This window comes from Eretmochelys imbricata, chromosome 25 (assembly GCF_965152235.1).
Source record: "Eretmochelys imbricata isolate rEreImb1 chromosome 25, rEreImb1.hap1, whole genome shotgun sequence".
Lineage (NCBI taxonomy): Eukaryota > Metazoa > Chordata > Testudines > Cheloniidae > Eretmochelys > Eretmochelys imbricata.
In genome coordinates, this window is record NC_135596.1 from 17,397,780 (window position 1) to 17,412,566 (window position 14,787).

Consider the following 14,787-nt stretch of genomic DNA (forward strand, 5'->3'; position numbering starts at 1 on the left):
GACCACAATTTATCCCAGCATAAGAGGAAGGTTGACATTTTTTGCTCTTTTAAATAATTGTCATTTAAAATCTTTTGTAAAATTAAAAAGTTGTGAACACTGTCTCCAAAATACCCAATTTGAAGGGAGTTTCAAGAAAATTTTATTTTTCCATATTTATTGGTTTTGTTTTTATTTTTTTTGTAGAAATCAGATTTTATTTTGCTATTTTAGAAGACTTGATTATATAAAAGTGAAAGTAGAATAGCTTTCTTAAGGAATGTTTCCTTTTTTAGGTATCCAAAGCACTTTGATCTATTTCAAAATAAACATTTAAGTGAAATATGATAGCATTAATAATATGCAAATACTTATAGAACACCACTATATTGTACATAGTATATTTAGTACACTGGCCTAATAAGCATTTAGAAAGTACTGTACCTTTCTGCCTTGCATTACTTTGTCTCTGCTCAAGCAACAAAGGGAAAACACTTGAGAAAGAAAGGGATTGTATCAGAACAGTGATGCTTTCACAGACTTGTTGTTTTTTAATACTTTGCTGCACAGTCTTTGTGCTTGAATGGTTATTGTCAAACTCAGTTTCAAGTGGAAGTCTCTGGAATGTTGCTTTTATTGGTAAAGACTGAGAACCACTTATTGGAAGAAAACGCTATGTTCATAGAAAAGTTTGTAAAACATTTGTTTCTTTCCTGTTTCTTAATCCGTCTTTCCTCCTCTGTATTTTGTTTCTTTTGCTGTTGAAAAATTTAATTTTAAACTTCTTCATTTGTGTCTTCTGTACTGAGGAGAGATCCTTTTAGCTTTGTAAACTCCAAGGCCTTGTCTGTTGTTGTTAGTAAACATTTATTATGGTCAAAAGGCATCAGTCAGGATTGGCGCTCCTTTGTACTGAGTGCTGTACAAACATAGATAAGCGACAATCCCTACTCCAGAGGGTTTACAGTCTAAAAGACACAAAATAGGCAAAGACAAGGGTATAAGAATATATCATACAAACAAATGCATATGATGAAGAATTGACACAACTTTGTTAGTTCGTGTGTTGTGGTTGTGGCTTGTTTTTTTTAGTTTATCAAAATTGGCTTGAACTGTGCTAGCAATAACCATAGTTAACCTGAAAACTATGCTATGGATGACATCTGTGTAGGAGAGTTAGTTTCCAGCATAGCTAGGGTAGCATGTTTTTAGAAGGAAATCTATCCTTATTCTTGCTTGTCAAGTGGACTGCGGTAGATCTATTCAAAACAGTTTTGTTATAATTGTTCCTGCTCCACTGTAGTCTGGACAGCGATCAATAGCCAAAGATTTGTGGAAAGATATATTTATCTTGGAAATTAAGATGTTTTACATGGTGGTGGGGCTTTTGCAAAACCTAGAGGGGTGGAATTTTAGAAAGTTTGTGAAGGTATTTCATTTTGTGTGCTGTACGCAGTGTTGATGTTCTGTGTAGCCTCAAGCAATGTATTTATGACATTTGCTTCAGTTTAAAGGGCACTTCTGGCTTCAATAAGGAGCTTCTTGAATTTAAAACAAAATTGAACAGGAATAAGATACATCAGAATATAACTGGATGATTAACCATTTTAATATTGATAAAATCTTTGTAATATTTCTCTTAATTCTAGGATGATCCCTTCAAGAATAAAGCTTTATTGTTTAGTAATAATACACAAGAATTACATACAGACCCATTCCAGGCCGAAGATCCATTCAGATCTGATCCTTTTAAAGGAGCAGACCCTTTCAAAGGCAGTAAGTAACTAATGGCTAATATAAGAATCAGAAGACCATATTGTACTATAAATGTATTTTTACAAACTGTGCTAATCTTATTAACTGAGTGTATGTCTACAGTGCCTGCAGTTTGGACTAAGGGATGTGAAGAGCCATGCGCACTGAAATGCTGCACTGTAATTTCCCTGTGTGGATGCCCTGGGTACAAACTTAAAGGTCCAGAGTTTACACTTTTAAGTTTGCTCCCACAGCATCTACACAGGGGAGTTATAGTGCAGCACTTTGGTGTGCACTGCTGTTCACACCCCATTAGTCCGAACTGTAGGGCAGTTGGAGACATTCTCTAAGTAGGTGACAAAACAAGATATTTTTCTTTTTTTACCTAGATGATCCATTCCAGAATGATCCTTTTTCAGAACAGCCACCTGTTTCAACAGGTAAAAGCTTTTCCTTTGAGACAGGTGGGATATAATTTGTAGCCAAATATCGATATGCCCAGTATACAGCTGGCCTTCCAAGACTTCAGATTTTCAGTTTAAACTGCAGAGCCCAGAGAGAGAGAGAGTATGTGTGTTTGTTTTTCAGTTTAAACTGGGGGGCCCAGAGTGTGCATGTGCATGAGCGAGCTCATTAAGAAGTTTAATAAGGTACCATATATACTCGTTCATAAGCCGAATATTTTTGGTAAAAATGTGACTCATCAAAGAGCGGAGGTCGGTTTATAAACGGGTCTGCACCAAAATTTGATGATTTTAAACTCCATGAAAGCATTGTGCCACTTCCTGCACCTCCCATTGGCTGGGAACAGCAAACCGCAGCCACTGGGAGCTGAGGGGCTCCGTGCCTGTGAACGCCCCAGGTAAACAAAACGTCTCGACCCACCAGTGGCTTACCCTGATGGGCCGGGAGCCAAAGTTTGCCAACCCCTGAAATATAGGGTCGGTTTATGAAAGGGTCATACAGTTTTTACTATTTTTACCTATCCATCTTGGGGGGTCGGCTTATAAACGACCAGGCTAATGAACAAGTATATGTGGTATATACAGTTTTATTAAATGTAGTTCGTAACTGTAATATAAACTCCATAAAACATCATCCATTTAATCAGAATTTTAAATAATCATAATAGTTTTCTCCTTTTTTAGAGTAGAATATATTAATAATTTATTATTTGATAAATAAGTTTGAGATAAAGGCATATTTGTTCCGACTCCTTGCTAATGCGTGATTGTTCCCTGTAGCACATTGTCTAGTATTTTACCAGTAAAGCAGTACATTTTGTTTACCTCTCGTAACTCTTTTGCTAGATCCATTTGGAGGGGATCCATTTAAAGAAAGTGACCCATTTCGTAGTTCTGTCTCTGAAGATTTTTTTAAGAAACAGGTGAAGAATGATCCATTTACCTCAGATCCATTCACAAAAAAACCCACACTGCCCTCAAAGGTAGGTAATTTTTAAATTTGTGTATGTTGCACTATAATAAACTTTTCTACTGTTATTCACAGTCCATTTTGGTCAATTTCACGGTCATGGGATTTAAAAAATCATAAATTTCATTATGTCAGATATTTAAATCTGAAACTTCATGGTGTTGTAATTGTAGCAGTCCTGACCCAAAAGGGGTTAGTGGGGGCATCGCACAGTTATTGTAGTGGGGTCGCAGTATTTCCGCCCTTACTTGTGCTGCTACTGGCAGTTGGCGCTGCCTTCAGAGCTGGCCGGCTGGAGAGCAGCAGCTGCTGGCCAGGAGCCCAGCTCTGAAGGTAGCGCCACTGACAGCAGTAGCGCTGAAGTAAGGGAGGCCTGGTATGGTATTGCTACCCTTACTTCTGTGCTGCTGCCTTCAGAGCTGGGACCTCAGCCAGCAGCCGCCACTCTCTGGCTCCCATTGCTACACTTACTTCGGAGCTGCTGCTGGCGGTGCTGGCAGAGCTGGGCGCCTGGCAAGCAGACACTGCTTTCTGGCCACCCAGCTCTGAAGGCAGTGCAGAAGTAAGGGTGGCATACCATGACCCCCCCTACAATAGCTTGCAAACCACCACCCACCCACCCCCCAACCCCCCCCCGTGACCCTCTTTTGGGTCAGGACCGCCAGTTTGAGAAACTCTGGTCTCCCCTGTGAAATGTATATAGTATAGGGTAAAAGTACATAAAAGACCAGATTTCATGGTGGAGACCAGATTTTACGGTCTGAGACACGTTTTTCACAGCCGAGAATTTGGTAGGGCCCTACTTATAGCAGAGTAATGGTATCCTTATGGTGAAAATGTGTTTCAGATAATTCCTTTCTATTTACAAGCATAGGGCAACATTTTCAAACTTCAGTGCCTAAAGATATGCACCTACATAAGTGGCCAGATTTTCACAGCTGATGAGTACCTGCAGCTACTATTTATTTAATGAGAAGTTGTGGGTACTCAGCAGCTCTGAAATTAAGCCACGTCTATTTAATGCCAACTTTTGGCACTCGAGTATGAACATTTTGACAATAGACTTCTGTACAAATACGTTCTTGAGTTTTGAATTGTAGACTAGTACCAGCTTTATTTTACTGAAAGATCCCCTGCCTGGAATGTGTTCTGCTCAATGGGATATTTGCCTTTGTAGTCAGCAACCCCACGTTGTATCATTGCTATCAAGACTACATGCGCTAATAATGTGTATTTATCCAAGAAGAGTATTTCATGGTGTTTGGTCAAATGCAAAGTCCGCTGACTATATTAGAATTACACTAGAGCAGAGGTTCTCAAACTGTGGTCCGCGGAGCTCCATTCAGGTGGTCCGCGGATAGTTCCCTCTAAGGTGTGTGCCTGGGTGGCTGCACATGAAAGAATGAAGGGCCACTTACCTAATTAGTGGAGCCATGCAGGCGTGAGGTGAGGTGAGGTGGTGGCCTTGGGGGGAATAGGGAGTAGGTGGGAGGGGTGATTGGGGTGAGAAGAGGGGGTGGGGGGAATTTGGGACGTGCAGGGCTGCGGCAGACAGAGAAAGAGGTGATTTTCCCCAGCTCCAGGGCTGCGGCTGCCAGGGAGAGATGGCCTTCCTTCCCAGCCCCAGCTCTATGGCTGCTGTGGCAGGGGGAAAGACCCGACTCCTTCCCAGCCCCAGGTCGGGGGCTGCCGCAGTGGGGGAGAGAGGGCACATCCATGGCATTAGAAAGGTAAGACTACAGATATTAAAATATGAGTTGTGTGCTTTTATTTGTAGAACAAAAAAACCTTTATTATTAAGGATTTTTTTATATAGTGCTTTTATCCAAAGTGCTTTACAATAGTTAGCTAATGGTACAAACAACATTCGGAAAGATCGTTAAGTGGTCCGCTGAGACACACAGCAATTTTCAAGTGGTCTGCGAAAAAAAAAATTTGAGAACCACTGCACTAGAGATTTATTTGGCCTAGAATAGCAGTTTTCATAGTGTAGGGAAGATTTTGGTATACACAGAAAGGTAAGTGCAGAATACATTAAAATTATTAACATGTACCATTTCTTCTTTCCTCCTCATTTAGCCTGACCCCTTTGAAAGTAGCGATCCTTTCACATCTTCAGGTATCTCTTCAAAAGGGCCAGGTAAGAGGGAAGTATTTTCTTCTGTAACATGCACAGGTAAACTCTGCTGCCTTTTTGACACACAAGTATATCAGTTAAAATTTGGAGATTGCCAGAGTCAATGCGTAGGCGTAAGCAGACTAAACAATTGCTTAGGGCCCTGAGCAGTTCAAGGGGGCCCCCTATTAATTATTAGTATGTGTTGTGGGGAGCCCCCCAAAATATTCCTGCTTAGGACCCCCAATGGGCTGGCACTGGAAATTGCACAGAGTTCACCCTCAAGCTTCGAAATAGCAAAAGCAGACTGCAATTCTATGGGATACATCCTCACAGTGTACTTATTACAGACTATGGAGGGATCCTCCACACATGCACTGTGCATTGCTCCCAACCTTTCTTCTAAGCAAGCAATGATGAAACAGGAGATAAATTAATCCAGCCTGAGGCAACCTTAACTCTTTTGGGGGAATTCCTCTAAGTGGGGAATTCCAAGGGCGGCCAGGGCAGTGCCTGGCAATGTGACTCCAGTGGAACCATGCTGCTGGGGAGCCAGGAGATGTACAGCTAGTGCAGAGGGCCTGGATACAGCAGATTGCCCTGTCCTTCTAGCAGCTCTCTCAACATCCTTAGCTTCTGAGGACCAAACTACCTGGACCTCCTCAGGTAGGAAAACCACACACCTCTCCCAGTGGCAGAATATGGAGAAATCCTCCATGAGGGGAGAATTTTCATGTGCTGCCCCTTTTTCTCCCCTTCTCCTCTGGATATGACAGTCTGGGTCTACCTTCATTAAGAACATATGTCATTTGAGCATGACTGATTCTCATGGGTAAAAAAGACTTCAGGGTGACTTATAGAAGTTTTCAAGATCATGGAAGAGTTTGAAAGAGCTGAAGCTGATAAATTGTTCTTATTGGTTATGAACTCAATTGGGGAACAGAATTTAAAAACTAGGATACTAGAAATAAACAGGAATTTAGAGATGCTATTTTCTAATCTTTGGAAAAACAATGCTTGAGAAAGGAATCTTTGAGAGAGTTGGAATGTGGTCTGAGTAGTCTTGGGCTTGTCTACATTGGGAAATCCAGGAAAATTAATCCAAATTAATTAAAGTTGTGAATTTAATATGGATTATTTAAACCCCTGTGTGAACACCAGCTTTCAGAATTAAAGGAGTCTGAATTTGATTTATCTTAACTAAACCAAATTAAGGCCACGTTAATTCTGAATGAGGGTGTTCACACAGAGGTTTAATGTGGTTTAAATAATCAGCTTCAAATTCATACCTTCTCTTAATTCAGATTAATTTTCCTGGATTCTCCATGTAAACAACCCTTAAGTAACAGACAAAGTCTGAATGAACAGCATTAAAAAGAAACTATGGCCTACAAAAGAGAGCTCGAATGGAGTGAACAGATGGAAGTTCAACTAATTGAGCTTCTCTCCTTATATATTTTCATCTTGGTAACAGTGTATGCCTTGTTACTGCCAAATTTTTCATCCAAGGGAAAAAAATTGATCATTCTTTTAGTTCACTAAAGTCATGATTGCTGACTTGATAGCATTTTAAAGCAAATGTTTTATGAAATCACGTTGTAGGTGTCAGCTCCTATTTAAAGAGACTTTGTCATGATTTGACTGCATCATAAAGAGAGAAACATGACTTTCCTGTGAATTTATTAAATAATTTGTGCTATTGGCACTAGTATTAAGAGGGCTTCTTTATGTTGGTGTCCTTTTTCAATTTGTCTGGTGGTCTACTTCAGTGACAGTAGATTTTTCCTCTGTCTAGGTATTATATTAAACAAAATAAAAACGATATTGCTTTGTTCTATACTTGTTTCAGATCCTTTTGGAACGTTAGACCCATTTGGAAGTGGTGCCTTCAATAGCAATGAGGGTTTTGCAGATTTTAGCCAGATGTCAAAGGTAAATGTTACCAAAGGAAGCATCAGTCCTTCTCTATAAACATTTTTTCCTTTTTTTTTTTTTTTTCATATAATTCTTGATGAGTGTGAAGAAAAGAATAGCATTATATTGAAACAAGCAAAATCTTGCAGTCACATTTGGAAAAACCCTCTGAAAGGGACTAATGATATAATTATTTTGGACACAGCAGGCTTTTAAATAACTTGTTTGTCTGTCTCACCAAAATCTCTAGATTTTTTGGGGGGGAGCAATAGAGGGGCGTATCTGTGTTCTAGTGTAATTTAGGTGACCAAATGATTATTATTGAGTTACCCTGGTGGTTCCTAAGTTAAGGTTGCATTGAGATTTACGTGGAAAACAGGATTCAAATCCCTTCATTTGACTTTCTGTATTAGAATTTACTCTCCAAATTTTAACATAACATAACTCTTTTTGTTATTTATTTAGTCAAAAATGTATTAACATTTTTTCAGAGGAAACATTTAAAAGTGAACATTTCTTGAAATTTCTCTAGAAAGTCCCAACTTTTGGGGGGGTTCCTGTACTAAAACAGACATCACAGATTAAAACTTCACAAAGTCCATGTCATTTTTTCCAAGATTCTTTTTGGAGAGTTAAAATGAATGTCCATCGCCCAACCTTTCCAGTCAGCTCTACAATGACAAGTTGAATGTGTGTGCACTTTAGAGAAAATATTGGATAGGAAATAGATTTTATTTTTTAAGGGATTTTCATATATTGGGAAAGAAAAGGAAACCTTTAAAGATATATTTTCCAGGGATTTTAAAATTAGAATGTCTTTGTGGCCAAAATAATAAAATACTGTCTTGTTTTGCTTATAAAGCTTTTTTTCTCCACTGGGTGGCAGCAGCCTCTACAAATAGCAGGATGTTTGGTTTTAATTAGCAGAACTCTCAGAAGGATCTCCCTAGGAGCTTGAGCCTTCTAGTGCTTTACCTACAGAACTCCTTTTTTGTTGCAGAATCAAAATTTAACATACATTTGAAAACATGATAAAAATGCAGTAAAGCAATGGATAAATCAGTGTGGAATCACTTTTTATATATTTATTTTTTAATGGTTGGCAGGGTCCTTTATAGGGGCTGGGCTCTGGGAGGGAGTTTGGGTGCGGGGTCTGGGTTGGGGCAGGGGGTTGAGGTGCGGGAGGGGGTGCAGGGGGCAGACTCTGGGAAGGAGTTTGGGTGCGGGGTCTGGGGCAGGTGGTTGGGATGCAGGAGAGAGTGAGGGGTGCAGCACTTACCGTGAGTGGCTCCCGAAAGCAACATGAACACCCTTCTGGCAGCAGTTCCTAGGCGGAGGGCCGGAGGGGTCTCCACATACTGCTGCCTGCAGGCACCATCCCCGCAGTTTCCATTGGCCACAGCTCAGGGCAGGGTCAGCGCACGGAGACACCGCCCCCCATCCCCCTTCGGAGGAGCCGAAGGGATATGCCATCCGCTTCCAGAAGCGAAGTAGAGCGGAGTGGGCGGGCAAGAAGCCGCCTTAGCCCCAGTGTGGTGGCGGCGGGGGCCCCGGGCCCTTTTAGATTGCCCGGGGGCGGCAGGCAGGGCCAGGGGAGAGACCCGGCTCCGAACTTCAGTGGAGCACAGGCCCATACAACTCACTGCCCCTGCCCGCAACCCAGAGTCGGCTGGCACTGCTCAGCTGCTAGTGTCCGTTTGCTGTGTAGACAAACGTACAGAGCTCTTCTTTGGGTCTGGGAAAGGTACTCCCAGGGTCACAGCAAACTGCAAGGTGGAACAGATTGTTTAGCACAGGGGTTCTCAAACTGGGGGGTCAGGACTCCTCAGGGGGTCACGAGGCTATTACATGGGGGGGTCGCAAACTGTCAGCCTCCACCCCAAACTCCTTTTTGCCTCCAGCATTTATAATGGTGTTAAATATATAAAAAAGTCTTTTTAATTTATAAAGGGGTCGCACTCAGAGGCTTGCTATGTGAAAGGGGTCACCAGTACAAAAGTTTGAGAACCACTGGTTTAGCATAAGTAGTTAGCACATATTATTAGGGACCGTTCAAGGTAGAGTGGCCTGTTAACACACCCCTACGGTCATAGGACAAAAAGACGGAGTTAGTGGGTTACAGATAGTTGTAATGAGCCATAAATCCAGTGTCACTGTTTAGTCCCTGATTTTTAGTGTCTAGCAGAGTAATGAATTTAAACTCTCAGGCTCATCTTTTGAAACTGCAATGCAGGTTTCCTTTCAGGATGCGGACTGATAGGTCAGCTATAGAGTGATGGCTTCATGAAAAGTGTTCACCCACAGGTGATAGGGTGTCTTTGTCTTTTATCATTTTCCTGTGTGAGTTCATTCGAGAGCATAGTGATTGTCTTGTTTCACCCCCATAGTTGTTGGTGCATTTAGTGCACTGGATGAGGTACACCACATGTTGTGATAGGCATGTGTAGGGTCCATGGATCTTGAGAGGTGTGTTTGGGATGATCATTGTAGCTTTGGAAATATTTCTGCAGGTTTTGCATCTCTTGTTCTGGCCGAGTTGTACGCTACAGATCTTTTAGAGTGCGCTCGAAGGGTCCATGGGGCCAGTTAGTGCACTCTAGATTTACACCCCAGCTTGCCATATACTCACTCTGTATAGACAAACCCTAAGGAACAAGTGTGTGTGTGTGTGTGAATATAAAAGAAGTGGTGTATAAAAGCTGTGATGTGACAGCTATAAAATACTCCTTTTTTTATATATGAAATTTCAATAGGTATGTACACATTAAGTACATTTTACTACGTCCAGTAGGCCAAATACCAGATTAGTTACGGTTTCTGTACAATAGGGTAAGATAAAAACAGGAATAAAATACAGTTTTACCTCCCATTCTTTCCCCTTATTATTCCCCAAGTGCCCTTCCTTTCTTGTCAGGGATAAAAATTGTAAAAAGTGCCTTAGGTGACTTAAGGTCTAAGTACCAATGAAAATTATTAGGAGTTAGGCTCCTAAGGGACTTAGGTGCTTTTGAAAATGGAACTCAGACTCCCTAGTCACTAAGTTGCTTTTGTGAATTTTACTCCTTATCATTTTTCTGAGTTAATTCAAACAGGAGTTAATAATTTTCACTTACTTTCTATAAAGTTAACAGGTCATCTTTACTATCTGCATATGTTTACCTTTCCTTTATCTCGTAGCCCACAGCTTCAGACCCTTTCACCTCCTCTTTTGGAGGGATGGGATTCTCAGATGACCCTTTTAAAAGTAAGCCAGACACTCCAGCTCTCCCACCGAAGAAAAGCGTTCCTCCACGACCCAAGCCACCTAGTGGTAAGTACATTTTTTTCCTAGTAGCCAATTCCCCCAGTTTTCCCATCTTTGTCAAGATAAAGAGGAATTTACGATTTTCTGTCTTGTCGACCTCGGTCAGCCCAGATTCTAAGAAGACCAGCAGCTGATTCAGACCTGCAGTACTTGGGACCAAATATCAGATTTTCAGTAAATGGCAAGATGTGTCTACATGTTTTTGCATTAGTTCAGCTCAGAGGTGCTTCTGAGTGTATGGGTCAGTTTCTGTTGTGAGAGATACCTATATACAAATGAATCTGCTGTATAGGTTGAGCTAAGAATACAAACCTTGTTTTAATATGTTGTTCAGCTTCAGGTCATTTGCTGTCCCAAGATTTCATTTTCTAAGCTGTTCAGATGCTGGTGAAATTGTTTACAAATGGGAGACATTTCATAAGCTATTAGTTTCAAGTCCACTTTTATCAAGCTGTGGTATATTTCAGTTGACTTAAACAGTGAATTTTTGGTTAGCTCACAGAAAAAAGCATAATCCTGACACAAACATGCTTCCAGTTTGGTCTCTAAACTCTGGCACCAGATTTTCTGTAACATAAAAATGTATAGGCCAAGCATCCAGAATTTCTAGAAACACTTTTTTTTTTACTATGGTAATGAGCATTTTACAAGATCTGGCTAGATATTGTAACTGTCACAGTTCAGGACAACTAAACCTGTATTTCCAGTCAATGGTCCAGCAAGGCACACACTCTTAGGATTCCAGCTCCCCAGCCATTGCCTTTCTTCGGTGGAGACCTGCATCTCACTCCCTTCTGACCATGGTATTTCCAGGCTGCACTGTTCTTTGCCTTCACTATGTTGTTCCCAGCAGAGACCAGCGGCCCAAACACACCAGTTTGCTTTCTCTTAAGAGATGGTTAAGAGTATGATTGCCCACAATTATAGATACCACACAGCTCTTTTTAAGCACACTATATTATTCTTAAGGTAAAAGCACTACAGAGAAAACATTATTAAAAACAATAAAAGATCCTATCTGCATGCCAGAGATCACACTAATCCTAACATGGGCTCTGGCAAGACTAGTCCTTCAACACCTCACCTTGAAATTTATGGTTTCAAGTTCATCATTGCTTCAGCTCAGAGTAAGCACATAGTTGTAAGGGGCATTGGTAGGCAAAGTCCTTCCAATATTTCCATAAGGATTGGGGCCCTCCATGAGAGGTTCTGTCTGTTTGCTGGATCAAGAAGAAGGCCCTGAGCCTGTTTAAGACCAGGTTTTTTATCCCAAATCCTTTCTTTGTCTGTTGGTCCCTGGAGAATCCGGTTTAATTGGTATATGCATATATCTTTCCAAGGCTGACTTCAAACGGCTTATAAACAGAGGAATTATATTAGCATCCCCCTCTTCCAAGAGGAGTTACATATAATTCCACAATAGCACATATACAACTGCATTTTTAAATAATCAACCCAGAGGTATTAAACCTAATTCAGTAAGGTTTAACTTAATTCAGTAAAGTTCATTCAGGATATTGCAGGAAATTGTTAGTCTGCCACTGTAACCCCCATACGTTTTAAGTGTGGGTCACCCAGTTCCCTTGCGTTACATTTTGGTATTGTCTGACACTTTTGCTTTGCAGTTCTCACACCTATTCAACTTATAAAGCAGAATTGCTCATTTGGTTGGCACTGCAGGTTAGCTAATCTCTCCCACCCCACTCAAAAAGAGGAAGCACCCTTATGGATATGCTCCGGATGGTACTGTAGGTTCTCATTTGTTGTAAATCATGCCTTTATCTCTGAATCAATGTTTGGGACGTATTATTTAATAAATCAAAATCTTTGTGCAAACAGAATAAATTTAAGTCTTGCCACCTTTATGGAACCTGCATTTTTGCAGCCTTTAAATCTTCAAACACTAGTTTTCAGCTGCCATTCTGGCTTTACTCCTCGAAAGGATCTGATAGATACTTTAAAAAATTGGTTTCCAATTGATAAGGCATTTTGGAGCATTGCAGGTCTGAGTATTGATGAATACTGACAAAAAAAAGGATTGTAATTGTAGCAAGGTCCTTGATGCAGTTAATTCCATAACTGTCTACTTATAGGGTCTCTATCACCATAGTATCTAAGAGCTTTCCAAGGATTTAAAAATAGAAATAATAATACATTACATATACAATAAAACAGACCACCAGGACACTGAGCACTGAGAGAGAATATACTGTGCAGCAAGAGGTAATCTCTTTGCCATCTAGAATGCTACGTGTGGTGAAGTGTTGTATTTTTTTGTCAGTTTTCATAGGAGGTATGTTATTGATTAGAGAATACTTTATTTGGTCTTTCTTTCTGGAAAAGGGTCTGAACAAAATAATTCAAAATTTAAAAGGGATCTGTAAAGTGGAATGAGACCAACAAATAATACTGATGAGGCGTATTTTAGTATTATTTTTAAGTGTGCCGTCTTTCTGTGTCTTTCTTGCCTAAACATGATTATTCCTAGCAAATACAGTGTAATTCTACCAACAAAGACAGGGAATGGCAGTCAAAGAATGACTTCTCTGAGTACTCCTCATTCTTTCCCCTATGGATGTTACCTTGATTTGTATCTCGTCCTCCTCAAAAAAAGTTTTTATGCAGACTGTCTTAGAAGGTGGTTGACTCAGAGTACTGCCTATTTTGCCTGTATTTTTAGCTGTAATAGGCTACATTTATTCGGAGTTCATTAATTTGAATTTATTTTTAATTTAGACAAGAGAACATTGCTTTTATCTAGTTTTTTGAAAGAGTAGCATCTTAAGTATCTGCATTTCTCCTGTTATGTGAAGACAGAAAATTTACCAGGAGCAATACTCTTCTGTTAAAGGACACTATAAAGGAAACAAAGTTGTTCTTTTGGAAAGCAAATGAGCCTCACGTACAAATGCACAGTTAAACTCCTCCCTTCCTTCCACACTAGCAATCATCAGTGGTTTCTTAAAACATGAGAAATTACATAGTAATGTTCTGTGATGCTTGCAAGAGATACAAATGAGTGTTATGATGGAAATCCTGTTCACAAAACAAGTAACAGAAGAGGAACTTCCGTTGTTTCTTACCTTGCTCGTTAGTCCGTTTAATTCAAAAACAAGTATGTGGTAAAGATCTTTCTAAGAGGTGAACAAATATCAGTTCAGATCAGACAAATCTAAAACTTGGTCTTATTACTGTCAGTTTACACTCTTCCTTTATCATGTAGTTGATAAGAAAAATACACAAGCATTGTGTGAAAAGTACTTATGTGGTTTGTATCTACCTTATCCCCTTCATTATTCAGAAAACATAAAGTACCAATAAAAGGTCTCTAACTATCCTTAGGTAGAGGACACTAATACTATGATTTCTACTTAATCTGAATTGATTCGTGCAAAATTATTGGTCTTGTGCCAGATCCACCTCTGCAGGGACAGAGGACGATATGCATTGACTTGCCCCTGTCCTTGCAGGGGCAGCTGCACTAGGAAGGTGATTCATCCCAGTAGAGGCCAGCAGCAATGTCACCACTGCCTTCCCCATTGGTTTCTGTAGTGTTGGAGCCCATCTTGTGGAGGCTGCCCTAGAAAGACAGTGAATCAGCACATTCATTATCTAGCCTGGTCTGATACCCACTTTTGGATCTGTGCTGACTGGCTGGCTCAGAATCACCTGACGGAGCAGAAACATGCCCCTCAGACCCACTCTTGCTCTTGGTGAACTTTCTGCGGTAATGAGTCCATAGCCTGGGTTCAGCCAGTTATATTTAATCGCGCTCCTTGTATTAATTTCCTATTATATCTCATTAAACATAAATTGCTTTGACACTGGAATTCTGTCTGTCACTGTGATATGTGAGTACTGTCACTAGGCTATCCTTGATCATCTTTGTCTTTGGTAAGGGATTTCAAAGGGGTCTCCAGAAATGCACCTGTAAAAAGGCATATTTATACATGTAAATGGATAATTAGATTTCAAGACCAGAAGGGGCCATTATGATCATCTAGTATGGTGTCCTGTATAACACAGGCCATATTTATTATTACACAATAAAAATTTATGCCTTATTTTGAGTCTGAATTTGTCTAGCTTCAACTTCCAGTCATTGGATGATATGCCTTTCTATGCTAGATTAAAGAGCCCACTATTAAATATTTGTTCCCCGTGTAGATACTTAGACTGTAATCAAGTCACCATTTAACCTTCTCTTTATTAAACTAAATAGATTGACCTCTTTGAGTCTGTTGCTATAAGGCAGTGGTTCTCAAACTTTTGTACTGGTGACCCC

General features: G+C 40.2%; 1 protein-coding gene across 8 annotated transcripts in view; it reads left to right on the forward strand.

Moving 5' to 3' along the window:
* EPS15L1 (epidermal growth factor receptor pathway substrate 15 like 1) overlaps window positions 1–14,787 on the forward strand; it is an 80,987-nt gene that overhangs the window by 38,001 nt on the left and 28,199 nt on the right. For all 8 annotated transcript variants that reach the window (XR_013344546.1, XM_077805384.1, XM_077805385.1 and 5 more), the window contains 6 exons: window positions 1,629–1,755; window positions 2,124–2,174; window positions 3,045–3,181; window positions 5,248–5,308; window positions 7,134–7,216; window positions 10,376–10,508. Coding sequence is in view for 7 of the 8 variants with exons in the window: in XM_077805384.1 (XP_077661510.1) it covers window positions 1,629–1,755; window positions 2,124–2,174; window positions 3,045–3,181; window positions 5,248–5,308; window positions 7,134–7,216; window positions 10,376–10,508 (592 nt within the window). In the remaining variant the exon portion in view is untranslated. The remainder of the gene's footprint in view (window positions 1–1,628; window positions 1,756–2,123; window positions 2,175–3,044; window positions 3,182–5,247; window positions 5,309–7,133; window positions 7,217–10,375; window positions 10,509–14,787) is intronic.